Consider the following 14,021-nt stretch of genomic DNA (forward strand, 5'->3'; position numbering starts at 1 on the left):
TATTTTAAGCTTTAAATACATTTTTCCAGGGAGGATGTTTTACTTGCGAGGGAAGAGACGATGCTGCTGAGTTCGCGGATATTAGATCTGCTATGAAAGTCTTATTATTTACAGAACCAGAAATATGGGAAATATTGAAATTGTTAGCAGCGGTTCTACACTGCGGTAACATAAAGTATGAAGCGACAGTTGTTGACAACTTAGATGCAACGGAAATCATAGAACAGGCGAATGTAAAAAGAGTAGCAAATCTCTTAGGTGTACCCACACAGTCTCTTATTGATGCACTTACTAGGAAGACGCTTTTTGCACACGGAGAAACGGTCGTATCAACTTTGAGTAAAACACAATCTGTAGATATTAGAGACGCTTTCGTCAAAGGTATTTACGGGCGACTTTTTGTCACTATCGTCAAAAAGATTAACGCCGCAATTTACAAACCAAAGTCGACTACGCGGACTGCTATCGGTGTTTTGGATATATTTGGTTTTGAAAATTTTGATCATAATAGTTTTGAGCAGTTTTGCATCAACTTTGCGAATGAAAATCTTCAACAGTTCTTCGTACGCCATATATTTAAATTGGAACAGGAGGAATACAATCATGAAGGTATAAACTGGCAGCATATTGAGTTTGTCGATAACCAAGATGCACTGGATTTGATTGCATTGAAACAGTTGAATATCATGGCTTTGATCGATGAAGAATCTAAATTCCCTAAAGGAACTGATCAGACCATGTTAGCCAAGTTACACAAGACTCATGGTCTACACAGGAATTATCTCAAACCAAAGTCAGACATTAACACTAGTTTTGGTTTAAATCATTTTGCTGGGATTGTATTTTACGACACTCGTGGATTCCTTGAGAAAAACCGAGATACCTTTAGCGCCGACTTGCTTCAATTAATTCATATATCTACGAATAAATTCCTAAAACAAATATTCCAAGAGGATATAATTATGGGATCTGAAACTCGTAAAAGAGCTCCCACTCTGTCGACCCAATTCAAAAAGTCTCTAGATTTACTTATGCGGACTTTGGGCACTTGCCAGCCATTCTTCATAAGATGCATAAAACCAAACGAGTTTAAGAAACCAATGATGTTTGACCGCGGTCTTTGTTGTCGTCAACTTCGGTATTCTGGAATGATGGAGACGATCCGAATTAGGAGAGCAGGTTACCCAATACGGCACAGTTTTAAAGAATTCGTGGAGCGGTACCGATTTTTAATATCGGGAGTACCTCCAGCACATAAAACGGACTGTCGTGCTGCGACTGCAAAGATTTGTGCTACCGTTCTTGGCAAATCTGATTACCAACTAGGTCATACCAAAGTTTTTTTGAAGGACGCACATGATTTGTTCCTCGAACAGGAAAGGGATAGAGTTCTCACTAGAAAAATTCTAATTTTGCAAAGATCGATTCGGGGCTGGGTGTACCGGAGACGGTTCTTGAAGATGAGAGCTGCAGCTGTTTTGATTCAGCGTCACTGGCGCGGGAAGCTGCAAAGGATCCGATATAATAAGATGAAAGTTGGATACGCCAGACTGCAGGCATTGATCCGAGCGAGGGTTTTGGCTCATCGGTTCAGACATTTGCGAGGTCATATTGTATCTCTACAAGTAAGTATTTGTTGGAGATTCTACCCAAAAACTTAACCTTTTAAGTGCCGTAGTACTAATTTATAATATAATCCAGGCAGCGGCACGTGGCTACTTAGTACGTCGTTCGTACGGGCACAAGATGTGGGCGATTGTGAAGATCCAGAGCCACGTGCGGCGGCTGATCGCAATGCGGCGATATAAGAGGATCAAGCAAGAGACCATCGCGCACAACGAGGCGCTGCGCCTGCGCAAGCAGGAAGAGCAGAGGTTGCAGCACCAGGGCAACACACGCGCCAAAGAGATCGCTGAACAGAATTATAGGGTAAGTAAATTATATAGATGTTCGTTTTTAATGCGATATACAACTTCGTGAAATGTAGGTTTAATTTTAATACACTTTTTATTTTCATAATATGTTCGTACTGATAACATTTTAAAACTTGTATCTTGTATCAAAATTTAAGGCATCTGTACGTTTAAATTATTTGTTTGGGAATGTTTTTTTTGTAAATTCAGCAAACATATTATCAATTTGTCTAATTTGTAAATATAATTCGTTTTTTTACAAATCGATACAGCGTTATTAAAATTAAATTAAATTTTCTAGACGTCAAAATTTGATATAAGTATAAATTAAAGCAGTATTAGTTTTATAAGAATCATGAGAGACAGATGAGGATCAGCGTCTTTCATTGACGAAGCGTGCATATTAAGAGAGACCATCTCTCTATTCATTTTTTTTACAAAAAAATATTCATCTTACTCGTATTATAAATGCGAACGTTTAGACGGATTGATTAGTTTTTTTTAAATATATCCAGAACGGTTGCATGAATGTCGACAAAATTTGGTACAGTTCTACATCTGTCACTTCGGGCTCGCTTGTGACAACTAGTTTTGTTATAAAAATGAAATGAACAAGAATAACTACACCTTAACATTAATGAACTGTTGTTTAAATATGTAGTAATAATTTTACATAGGATTTTGAACCTTATGAATATCAAATTAACTAAATACTATCATTAAACATATGAATGTTGCATAATTATCTAATGTAAGATCAATTTTTAATATCGAATTTATTAGATTATTATCTGATCGTAATCTGAATAGATTATATCAAAATTTATACAAAGAAATTTAATTAGTTTATTTGCCTACCTTCTTGTGGTACTATATTATGTGTTTATTAAAATGTGTTAAAAGTTTTGAAATATGTTACCGAAAAAGACAGGTATTTTCAATACAAATTGGTGAAATATATTTATAATATATTAAAGACTGTGCTTAACACGTTAGCTGCCAGAATGATTTTTCGAGAAACGAAAAAAAATTTTTTTTAAATTTTGTCCAAAAACATTTCAATGGGGACTTGCGGGTCACGCTGTATACAACAATTCGATTAAAAAGCCACAGTGAGGTGTTGAATAGAAGTATGGCTTGTCGGACACATAGTCCGACATGGCCTGATTGAAACATTAGCTTGTCGCACATATATTCCGACATGGCAGTTAACGTGTTAAATAGTTTTCAATGTTCCAAACAATTAATCCAATCTATTTTTAGCTGACTTCAAAAAGAAGGAGGTTATCAATTCGTTTTTGTTTTAATGTGTGTTGTATAAGTTTTGTTGCGGACATTAGATGCTTTTACGCTAAGCTTGGCCTTTTAAGCAGACTTTGTTTAACTAAGACGTGCGTTTAACTAAGACTTTACAACTTTCATCTCAAATAGTAAGAGTGTAATTTCATTAGTTGATAACTCGGTCGTTATACAACATGCGCCCTGGCCCTTATTACTAATACAAACGGTTCAAAGAAGAAATCTCTCGCATGCGGGCGCTTACTTATGAAACTGCGCCCTAAGACAATTAACGTGAAATCTTACTATATTATTAATATTATAAATGCGAATGTTTAGGCAGATGGATGGATGTTTGTTAGAAGGTATCTCCGGAACCGCTGCATGGATTTCGCTGAAATTTGGCACAGGTATAGAACATAGTTGGACGAACATATAGGCTACTTCGTTTTTTTAATACGACAGACTCGCCAACTATTTCTATATAACGTCAGCTGTAATGTAAAGACACGATTTTTTTTATCGATTAATTATTATTTTTTTGTTAAAAAATCGATGATTTCAAATTATTTTACTTGTATTCAGTTTTGTTATGCAGTCAATTACGCTATCACGTATTATATCATTGGAGATTTTCTAGAAAATTTGTTATAAAAGAATAAATCAAGCATTATGAAATTACTAGTTTAACCGCCTCTGTAAATTTGTTACTTTGAATATAATTGCTAATATACACTGTTAATGTAAGGATTTATCGGTTGGTATGTACTTATGCAACTTTATTCAAACATGTCTCGCTTCGTTTAACCGTCCATTCGAATAACGCAGTAACAAGACAACAGTGTTAAAATGCGAACTATATCGAAGTTTCGTCGAGTTTTAAAATCGGCTAAAATTAAAATGAGTTTATGGACAAAGTGTATATGCGATGAAGGCTTGGAGTTTTCTTATTGTGTTAGTGATGTCTTTATCTTATCTTCTAATTTCTAATACACAGTGTGACCGGATGTAAATTACAGATTATTCGTTAAACTTTTCGATAAAGCAAACTAATAACTAATGTCTACAAACTAGTAAAGTTTGCAATTTTATTCATTAAAAATTGCATCGTAATTTTTCAATTTACAAGAATATTTTTTGATGCACAGATAAATATATATAAATAAAAAAATTAACTTTTTAGTTTTTTTTTGTTTTACCATATTTTTTTAATTTAAAAGACAAAGGAACATGTGATTGTGTAGTGGCCAGCAATAAATAAACATTCATCAATCACGTGTGTACAAGCTAATTTGTATTGAAATCAATCACTTTCACAACAACCATTTCTTCACGTGTAATTACGAGTGTGAAAAAAATGGAAATTGGCAAAGTTATCTAAACTAGATCAATGTAGGCTATTCATATTAAATTATTTTAACGAAAATAGTTATAAGTTACCTTCGGATTAAATAAAATAATACGAAAATTATAAGACCAATTACGTTTTAGTACCAATAAAGATCTTTTACAGAAGTTGACGTTTCATAGATTTAACACGTGAGCAATTCAAAAAATTAATTCCAAACCACAGTTTAAAATAGTGTTTTTGTTTACAACTTTGTTATTAGGAACGCATGTATGAGTTGGAGAGACGTGAAGCAGAACTGGCTTTGGAGGAGAAACGTCAACTGGAAGCTAAGAGGACGCTTCTACAAGAAGCAGCCAGGAAGCAAGACGAGCCAGTAGACGATAGCAAGCTGGTGGAGGCCATGTTCGATTTCCTGCCTGACTCTAGCAGTGAGGCACCTGCGCCCAAAGACACGTCCATATTCAGCGATCTGCCGCAACAAAGAGCTGACCAACAAGAGGTAGTTGTGAAACAAAATTAAATTTAAATTTAATAATTTTAATACTATAGCTTATAGTTTTTGTTTTTTTGGCTTAGAAATGAGGATTAATATTCAATACTTTTTTTTACAGATGGTAACCCCAATGCAGACAACATCCGAAGACGAAGAGGACCTGTCCGAATTTAAATTCCAAAAATTTGCAGCAACGTATTTCCAAGGCAACGTAACTCACCAGTACTCGAGGAGACCTCTCAAACATCCGCTACTGCCGCTGCATACGCAAGGCGATCAATTGGTACGTTATTAACATGCCAAATAAATTCCTAAATTAATTTCCTACTAAAATTATAATTGCATTACTTAATATTGTTAAGATAATTGTAATCAATTGGTTTATTATGCTTATAATTCGAAATTACGTGATTTCCAGGCTGCACAAGCGCTATGGGTGACCATACTTCGCTTCACTGGAGACCTCGCAGAACCTCGCTACCATACAATGGACAGAGACAATACTTCAGTCATGTCCAAAGTCACAGCTACCCTCGGAAGAAACTTCATACGTTCCAAAGAATTTCAAGAAGCTCAAATGATGGGTGTCGACCCTGATGCTTATCTAAACAAGCAAAAGCCAAGGTCTATCAGACACAAACTGGTTTCATTGACGTTGAAAAGAAAGAACAAGCTTGGAGAAGACGTAAGAAGAAAACTTCAGGTATCATAATCTTCACACTTCCTTCCTTAGTACTTACAGATGTTTGTAAATTCAAGTAATCATCGCGTTCACATTTATCAACAAACTTACGTTTATTTACAGGACGAAGAATACACGGCGGATAGTTATCAATCTTGGCTTGAATCACGACCTACATCCAATTTGGAGAAGCTTCATTTCATAATCGGTCACGGTATACTCCGTGCGGAACTTAGAGATGAAATATACTGCCAAATATGCAAACAGCTGACAAACAATCCATCAAAGTCTTCGCATGCACGAGGATGGATTCTATTGTCTTTGTGTGTCGGATGCTTTGCACCCAGTGAGAAGTTCGTTAACTACCTCAGAGCGTTTATCCGAGAAGGACCGCCAGGATACGCTCCGTATTGTGAAGACAGGCTGAAAAGAACTTTCAACAACGGCACAAGAAATCAACCTCCTTCTTGGTTAGAATTACAGGCAACTAAATCAAAGAAACCTATTATGTTGCCAATAACATTCATGGACGGCAACACTAAAACATTGTTAGCTGATTCCGCGACCACTGCTAGAGAACTTTGCAATCAGTTATCTGATAAAATTGGCTTACGGGATCAATTCGGTTTCTCTTTATACATTGCTCTATTCGATAAGGTCAGTTCTCTCGGCAGTGGCGGAGACCATGTAATGGATGCTATATCACAATGTGAACAATATGCCAAAGAACAAGGTGCGCAAGAGAGGAATGCCCCTTGGAGATTATTCTTTAGAAAGGAAATATTTGCACCGTGGCACGATCCTACCGAAGATCAGGTAGCCACTAATCTTATTTATCAACAAGTTGTAAGAGGTGTTAAATTTGGTGAATATAGATGTGATAAAGAAGAAGATTTGGCCATGATTGCGGCTCAACAATACTACATTGAATACGGTCAGGATATGAATACTGAACGTCTGTTCACATTGCTGCCTAATTATATTCCTGATTACTGCTTAACGGGAGTTGAGAAAGCAGTGGATCGATGGGGCGCTTTAGTGGTACAAGCTTATAAAAAGAGCTACTATGTTAAAGAGAAGGTAGCAGCTTACAGAGTAAAAGAGGATGTTGTGAGTTATGCAAAATTCAAATGGCCGTTACTATTTTCAAGGTTCTACGAAGCTTACAGAAACTCGGGACCAAATTTACCTAAAAATGATGTTATTATAGCAGTGAATTGGACAGGGGTGTATGTAGTAGACGACCAGGAACAAGTATTGCTAGAGTTATCCTTCCCTGAGATCACGACCGTCTCAAGTCAAAAGACTAATAAAGTGTTCACGCAAACGTTTAGTTTGTCTACTGTGCGTGGTGAAGAGTTCACATTCCAAAGCCCAAATGCAGAAGATATTCGTGACTTGGTTGTCTACTTTTTAGAAGGACTGAAAAAGAGATCGAAATATGTAATAGCGTTGCAAGATTATAAAGCGCCTGGAGAAGGTTCAAGCTTTTTAACTTTCCAAAAAGGTGATCTAATTATATTGGAAGAGGATAGTACGGGTGAATCGGTACTTAATAACGGTTGGTGCATAGGTAGATGTGAGAGGACCATGGAGAGAGGAGATTTTCCGGCTGAAACAGTGTATGTTTTACCGGCACTAACTAAACCACCTCCTGATATACTCTTGCTGTTTTGCCAAGAAGGTGCACAGCACGGACGGAGAGTGCCTACAAGTACTCTTAATGGAACCGATGCGAGAGATAAACCACATACGCTACTGGAATATGCTTTGGATCATTTCAGATTGCCACCAAAACGGACCGTGTCGAAAGCTCTAACACTTTCAACAGCTAAAAGGGGAGGGACAGAAGAACTATGGAGACATTCCCGCGAACCCATAAAATTGCCTTTGTTGAAAAAGCTGCAAGCAAAAGAAGAATTGGCGGAAGAAGCTTGCTTTGCTTTTACGGCAATGTTGAAATATATGGGTGACCTACCGTCGAAGCGTCCTCGTATAGGCAACGAGTATACCGATCACATTTTCGATGGCCCGTTAAAACATGAAATATTAAGAGACGAGATATATTGCCAAATAATGAAACAGTTAACGGATAATAGGAACAGAATGTCAGAGGAAAGAGGATGGGAGCTGATGTGGTTGGCGACGGGGCTTTTCGCTTGCAGTCAAGGGTTGCTGCGAGAGTTAACACTGTTCCTGAGAACTCGAAGGTATCCGATAGCGCAAGATTCTCTCCAAAGACTGCAAAAGACGTTACGTAACGGCCAGAGGAAGTATCCTCCACACCAAGTGGAAGTTGAAGCCATACAGCACAAGACAACTCAGATATTCCATAAAGTTTACTTCCCGGACGACACGGATGAAGCGTTCGAAGTGGACTCCTCGACGAGGGCGAAAGACTTTTGTCAAAATATAGCTCAGAGGCTGAACCTTAGATCTAGTGAAGGATTTAGTTTGTTTGTTAAGATAGCTGATAAAGTGATATCGGTGCCTGAAGGTGACTTCTTCTTCGACTTCGTGAGGCACCTGACTGACTGGATTAAGAAGGCGAGACCTACGCGTGATGGCATAACACCACAATTTACATATCAGGTATGAATTTTATCTAGTAGTTTTTATTTTATAGAGAAAAAAGCTAGACTTGTGTGTAATGTAAATATTGGTCAGGTGTTCTTCATGAAGAAGCTGTGGACTAACACGGTGCCGGGCAAGGATCGCGCGGCAGACGTGATCTTCCACTTCCACCAGGAGCTGCCGAAGCTGCTGCGCGGGTACCACCGCTGCGGACGCGAGGAGGCCGCGCGCCTCGCCGCTCTTGCCTACCGCGCGCGTTTCGGCGACAATAAGCAGGAGCTGCAGGCCATACCGTAAGATAAACCTCATACCGCTCATTTCCAATTTTATAACTGTTTGATATCAATACAAGAGCCTAGTGTAACGTTTTTACTTTCGATTTCACAGGCAAATGCTCCGAGAATTAGTCCCGGCGGATCTCATCAAGCTGCAAAGCTCTGCAGACTGGAAGCGCGCTATCGTGGCGTCGTACAACCAGGATGCGGGCATGACGCCAGAGGACGCTAAGATCACTTTCCTCAAGGTCATCTACCGGTGGCCTACGTTCGGCTCCGCGTTCTTTGAAGTCAAGCAGACCACGGAGCCCAACTATCCTGAACTGTTGCTCATCGCTATCAATAAGCATGGTGTCAGTTTGATCCATCCCCAATCGAAGGTCAGTTCTGTGGTTAATCTCCTTATCTTATAACATAATTATTCGAAAGAAAGGTTTTTATGAGTACACTGGGTTTTAAATCTTGTCTAATCGAAAACTGTGTGGATCATATAAAAAGATTACGGTTCACATCATAAAAGTAATGTGATGTTTTGTTTGTTTCCAGGACATACTGGTAACTCACCCTTTCACCAGAATCTCTAACTGGTCGTCCGGGAACACATACTTCCACATGACGATCGGCAACCTCGTGCGTGGCTCCAAACTCCTGTGTGAGACATCCCTGGGCTACAAAATGGACGACTTGCTCACATCTTACATCTCTCTCATGCTCACCAATATGAACAAACAGAGGTCCATGCGAGTCAAATAAATTGGACTGCTTAGATAATTTATGGGATTTATTTATAAGTGTATATTATTTCGAATACATTCGCTTAGCATTCGCTTTTACCGTATTCTTTTAGAATAATATCTAATACAATTATTTCGAGGTTTCTTAATCAATGTCAATTTGCTAAAAGCAGTGCTACTTTTGTCAATGTTTTTGACAGTTTTACAACAAAAAAAAACTATTTTTAATAAAAAATTTACATTAGAAGAATTCTATTTTCATCACAGTTGATTTTTGTAGGTTTTAATGCGTATGCAGAAACGTAAGTAAACCATAGACAACTTATTTTTTTGTTATTTAACGTTTATGCCAATTAAACGTTTGACATTAGTGTATTTTGTCTATGGATAATTAATTAGCATAAAATATTTACTAACGAAAACGAACTGTTAAAATTATTTAAAATAATTGTGTAACGTGTTAACGTTGACTTCCAGTGCTGGGAATTTTACTACATATTGTCAATTAAAGCATCCAATAGTAATTAAAAAAAATAGTAATTACTATATAATGAAGATATTATCAATTGCACAATACGTTAGCATTAAATAAAATAACCTCGTTATCTATGCTAATTATTAAATTTCACATAATTTAAATATTGGTTACTATCCGTCCAAAACAATTATTTATTTTCATCGAATATTTATCCTTGTCAGTTTTGTCTAAATTAAATCTAAAGATATAACAAATCTATCGTAATATGTATTATATGTATAAGTACAACGTATATATCGCTTTTCGTTTTTTTTTAATAAATATTATTATTAATAGTCATTAAAATATATAAAAATATATAAATCATCGAAAATATATTTGAGTATTAGAGCTAATGCGATTATTTAGAAACAAACGTGTTTTTTAAATTGCATTTAAATAGTGAATGACTATTTTTATGCAGTATATTTAACACGTTTTTTTTATTCATATTTAAACGAGAAAAGATCTGCAATTATACAATTATTTATTAATAATCAGGTGATAGGTACAGACGCTTTGAAATCAATAATGATTAATTAAATAATTCCTATTGAATAAGTGCCTAATCGTTTACTGTAACTAATATAAGATATTCAATAAAGGACCAACAAAACTAGCGTTAATTTTATTAATATTTTTTGGTCTATGGTAGTAAGCAATCTATTATGAGATATCGAGAGAGACTTCACGAGAATGTCAAAAGTATTAGGATTTATAACCTCTCTTTATCACAATTAAATGATGCAGTAACGATATTCTATAAAAAGACAAAATTAAAATTAAGTTGCAAAAATTAAGTTTTCACTAATATAGAAATGTGCAGTACTTTATTATTTTTAATTTTCGAAGTTAATTCAATCTAAAAAATTAAAATTATAATATCACAGTGCCAACCCGTCATATACTAAATAACTTTGGCTTCACCCCGAAAACTTTTGCCTTTGTAGAGGCCATAAAAAAAATCATATTTTTTTCTGTGTCGACTCCGTTACATGCAGTATGCTCTATACTGTCAAATGTAATCCAAATGGAACGAAGCTTGAGAAAAAAATATCTGTTTATTTTTATAAAATGTATTAAATGGATTAATCTATCGAAGTACTTTAAAAGATTAAGGATTGAATAGCTGTTATTTTTTTTTGGTATATAAAACAGATATATTTCCGAACGTTAAGTTAACGTTAAATCAATGTGCATGATAACATTTTGTATTTATTTGCTAAGGTTATGTGTAAAATGTATTAATATTGTGTTATGCCATGATTCTGGAGACATTATCTTTGTTTTATTTTCGCTTTAAACTCTTTTAAAGTTGCATTTTGTGAGTGGTTGTAAACATGAGTCACAATGAATTGAGTTGTTTTATTTTTATATACAACCTCTTTTTAATCCCTTGTAACAAAAACATATTAAAAGCAGAAGATATCGGGTGTAAAAAAAACGTTTCTATAAAATTTAAGTTACTGTGTTTATTATTATAAATTATTATAAAAATAAAAATGAACATTAAATCGTGGTTAATTCAGCGTGAATCATCCAGTGGGAAATAAAAACACATTGAGACCTGTATTTATAATTTACAAATTCATGTTACACCTCTGAGAATCAATTCCAAGTGGGTTCACATGGAAGACTGCGTCTTCATATTGCAAATAAAATTTTATTCCCGTCAAAGTTATAAATATATTGTGAGAAAATTGAAGAAAAATGCTATTCCTTTGAAGGGAAAAGAAATATGTCCAACTAGCGATCACCATCGACTTCGTCTGCGCAGAACTAAAAGAAGCCACCAAGAATATGCCCGCGGGCATAATTAGAGCCGATCCGGAGACTACGTGGAACAAGCACGGACTTACGGACAGACAGACAAAAATTAAAATATTTTTTTTCGATATTTTTATGCACACTTTATTTTTATTAAAATGTCAAGAAAAAATTGCTTGAAGCGTAAAAAAGCGATATTGAATATACGATTCTTATACTGAATTCGCATAATTTGATATGAAAGTTGTATTAAAGTATATTGAAGTTGCAAGTTGCGGACATCATTTAGAAAGAAAAATATCTAAGTAGAAAAGATACGTTAATCAAAAATCTATGTCTGCTCTGAAGACGAAAGCCATATTATTTTGTCTTAATCCAAAAAAATTGGTAGTTAGATGCAACTAGTGTACCACATGTAGGCAATAGGACTGAACGAATAAATAGACGCTAGTGTTTAAATTTGGGCGCAATCGCGGCACTAACAATTAAGGTAAAAGCGGGGCTATTACAAAAACTGTTAATTAGACCAAACAAAAAATATATATCCGCAATAAGGTCGTGGGAGTCTCTCACGGCAGCGCTCTATTCTGCGTTCTGAGGAATAATGATGGCTCCATTGTAAGCCGCAGCAGGAAGTCATTTATCTAACATCAAGAATATGAGTGTTTAGAGCAATTTCGTGTCTGATTTCTCATCCTAAAGTGTGCAATTTGGGGTGACGAGTCGCCACTGTCGCGTCGCGGCCGGGCAGTAACCAAGTGTCAACCAACTCTGATTCTATAATAGTTTCATACGAGGGTAATACAGATAACTATAAAACAGTGCAGTACTGCAATTGAACGCACATTTACTATTAAAACAGTAGTGTTCTATCCTACTCTTCTTGTGAAACTCAAAATGCCCTCGTGAGACAAAGCAATTTGTTTTGCCCGAACACGACACAACGTATCGTGTTTTCATATTGCTGATAGCCGATTTTTCGCACGGAAAGTTTTTAAATGGAGTTATCCCAAAATATTTGTGTTTGATAAGTAATGGGAAAATTGACGAATTATTTCAGTTGAATAATAAGTCAACAGACTATGTTACATTCAAATAAACTTTGGTGTCGCGTTCATGAGAAAAAGTCACAATTAGTTTTACCTATCTGATTTAATGTTTGAAGTAATTACAGTGAAATTGTTATTTATTGGTATAGTCTAGAACCGTCAGTTTCTTGATTTGCTCAGTCTCGACGCTGCTTCCGACTAAAGAACTAACACAGAGTAAATTGTATAAAGGAATCATTTTTTTTTATAAGATAAGGGGGCAAACGAGTGGCGGGAACACCGAGGTGATCAACGACACGCATAGATATCTGCAACACCAGAGTTGCTGCAGATGCGTTGCCGGCCTTTAACCATGGTTTTCCTATAATAACTAAAGTAATAGATTTGTACAGCCATCTTGTTATCATCTAGTGCTCTAAAGCTAGTTCTAGTTTAGTTCTAAATCTGATATAAGTATTCAGAATTTAACAAATTGCATTTAAGCAATTTATAAATTATTTCCGGAGTTTTGTACAGCAGTTTCAGTGTATTAAAATACAGGTTGATGTATAGGTATATCTATTTTATAGAAAACGTCAGGAAAACAACGTTATGTATAACTAGAGATTGCCCACGACTTTGTCAGCGCGGAATTTAAAAATTAGCCAAGTTACCCCCGCAAGCTAGCTTTCCAGTAAAAGTCCCGTCAAAATCGGTCCAGCTGTTTCGGAATTACCCGGAAAAAAGGATTTGCGCACAAACAGACAAGCAGACAGTTATTTAAAAAAATGGATTGGATGAATAACGTTAACATATCACGTTCGCATACAAGCTTTCCAATATTATTAATTGTAAACATAGAATTTTACAATGTTGAAAAAAACTAATTTACGTATACACTTGTAGTCCATGTTGTCAAGCAACTTTTAGTAGCTAATTACGTTGAATCATTGGAAATCGGAGTGTTCTAGTTAAAATAGTGTTGCTATCCTGTTACTAGACATATAATTCTAGTCTTATGGACAAACAATAGCCACATCGTTTCAAAACAATCGTAAGCTATTAAATTAATCGTCTTCTATTTAATGGGCTTCGATTACTTCAATTCGAGGCACAAGAGAGAAGTGTTTGTTGAGAATAAACGCAAAGGCCGGCAACGCATCTGCGATTCCTCTGGTATTGCTGATGTCCATGGGCGTCGTTGAACACCTCGGTGTTTCCGCTGCTCGTTTGCCCCCTTCTGTTATAAAAAAAAATCAGTAATAACATTTTGTGATAACTAAAGCTGAAATGCTTAAGTAGACATTTCATTTGTCCCGTCCCCTTTTCCGTCATTCACATCTGTTTTTTTTAAATAATTGGCGTGGTTACTACTTATTATTAGTGTACATTCTACATCATCATCAGCT

General features: G+C 35.9%; 1 protein-coding gene across 2 annotated transcripts in view; it reads left to right on the forward strand.

The window, feature by feature from the left end:
* Nucleotides 1-10,061, forward strand: part of ck (unconventional myosin-VIIa ck) — a 32,518-nt gene extending 22,457 nt beyond the window's left edge. For both annotated transcript variants that reach the window (XM_013312854.1, XM_013312855.1), the window contains 9 exons: nt 30-1,625; nt 1,702-1,929; nt 4,802-5,041; nt 5,154-5,318; nt 5,454-5,738; nt 5,841-8,309; nt 8,385-8,584; nt 8,679-8,946; nt 9,113-10,061. In XM_013312854.1, coding sequence (XP_013168308.1) covers nt 30-1,625; nt 1,702-1,929; nt 4,802-5,041; nt 5,154-5,318; nt 5,454-5,738; nt 5,841-8,309; nt 8,385-8,584; nt 8,679-8,946; nt 9,113-9,319 — 5,658 coding nt within the window. In that variant the 3' untranslated portion in view covers nt 9,320-10,061. The remainder of the gene's footprint in view (nt 1-29; nt 1,626-1,701; nt 1,930-4,801; nt 5,042-5,153; nt 5,319-5,453; nt 5,739-5,840; nt 8,310-8,384; nt 8,585-8,678; nt 8,947-9,112) is intronic.
* The last annotated feature ends 3,960 nt before the right edge of the window (nt 10,062-14,021 follow it).

Source organism: Papilio xuthus, unplaced genomic scaffold (assembly GCF_000836235.2).
Source record: "Papilio xuthus unplaced genomic scaffold, Pxut_1.1 DF827597.1, whole genome shotgun sequence".
Lineage (NCBI taxonomy): Eukaryota > Metazoa > Arthropoda > Insecta > Lepidoptera > Papilionidae > Papilio > Papilio xuthus.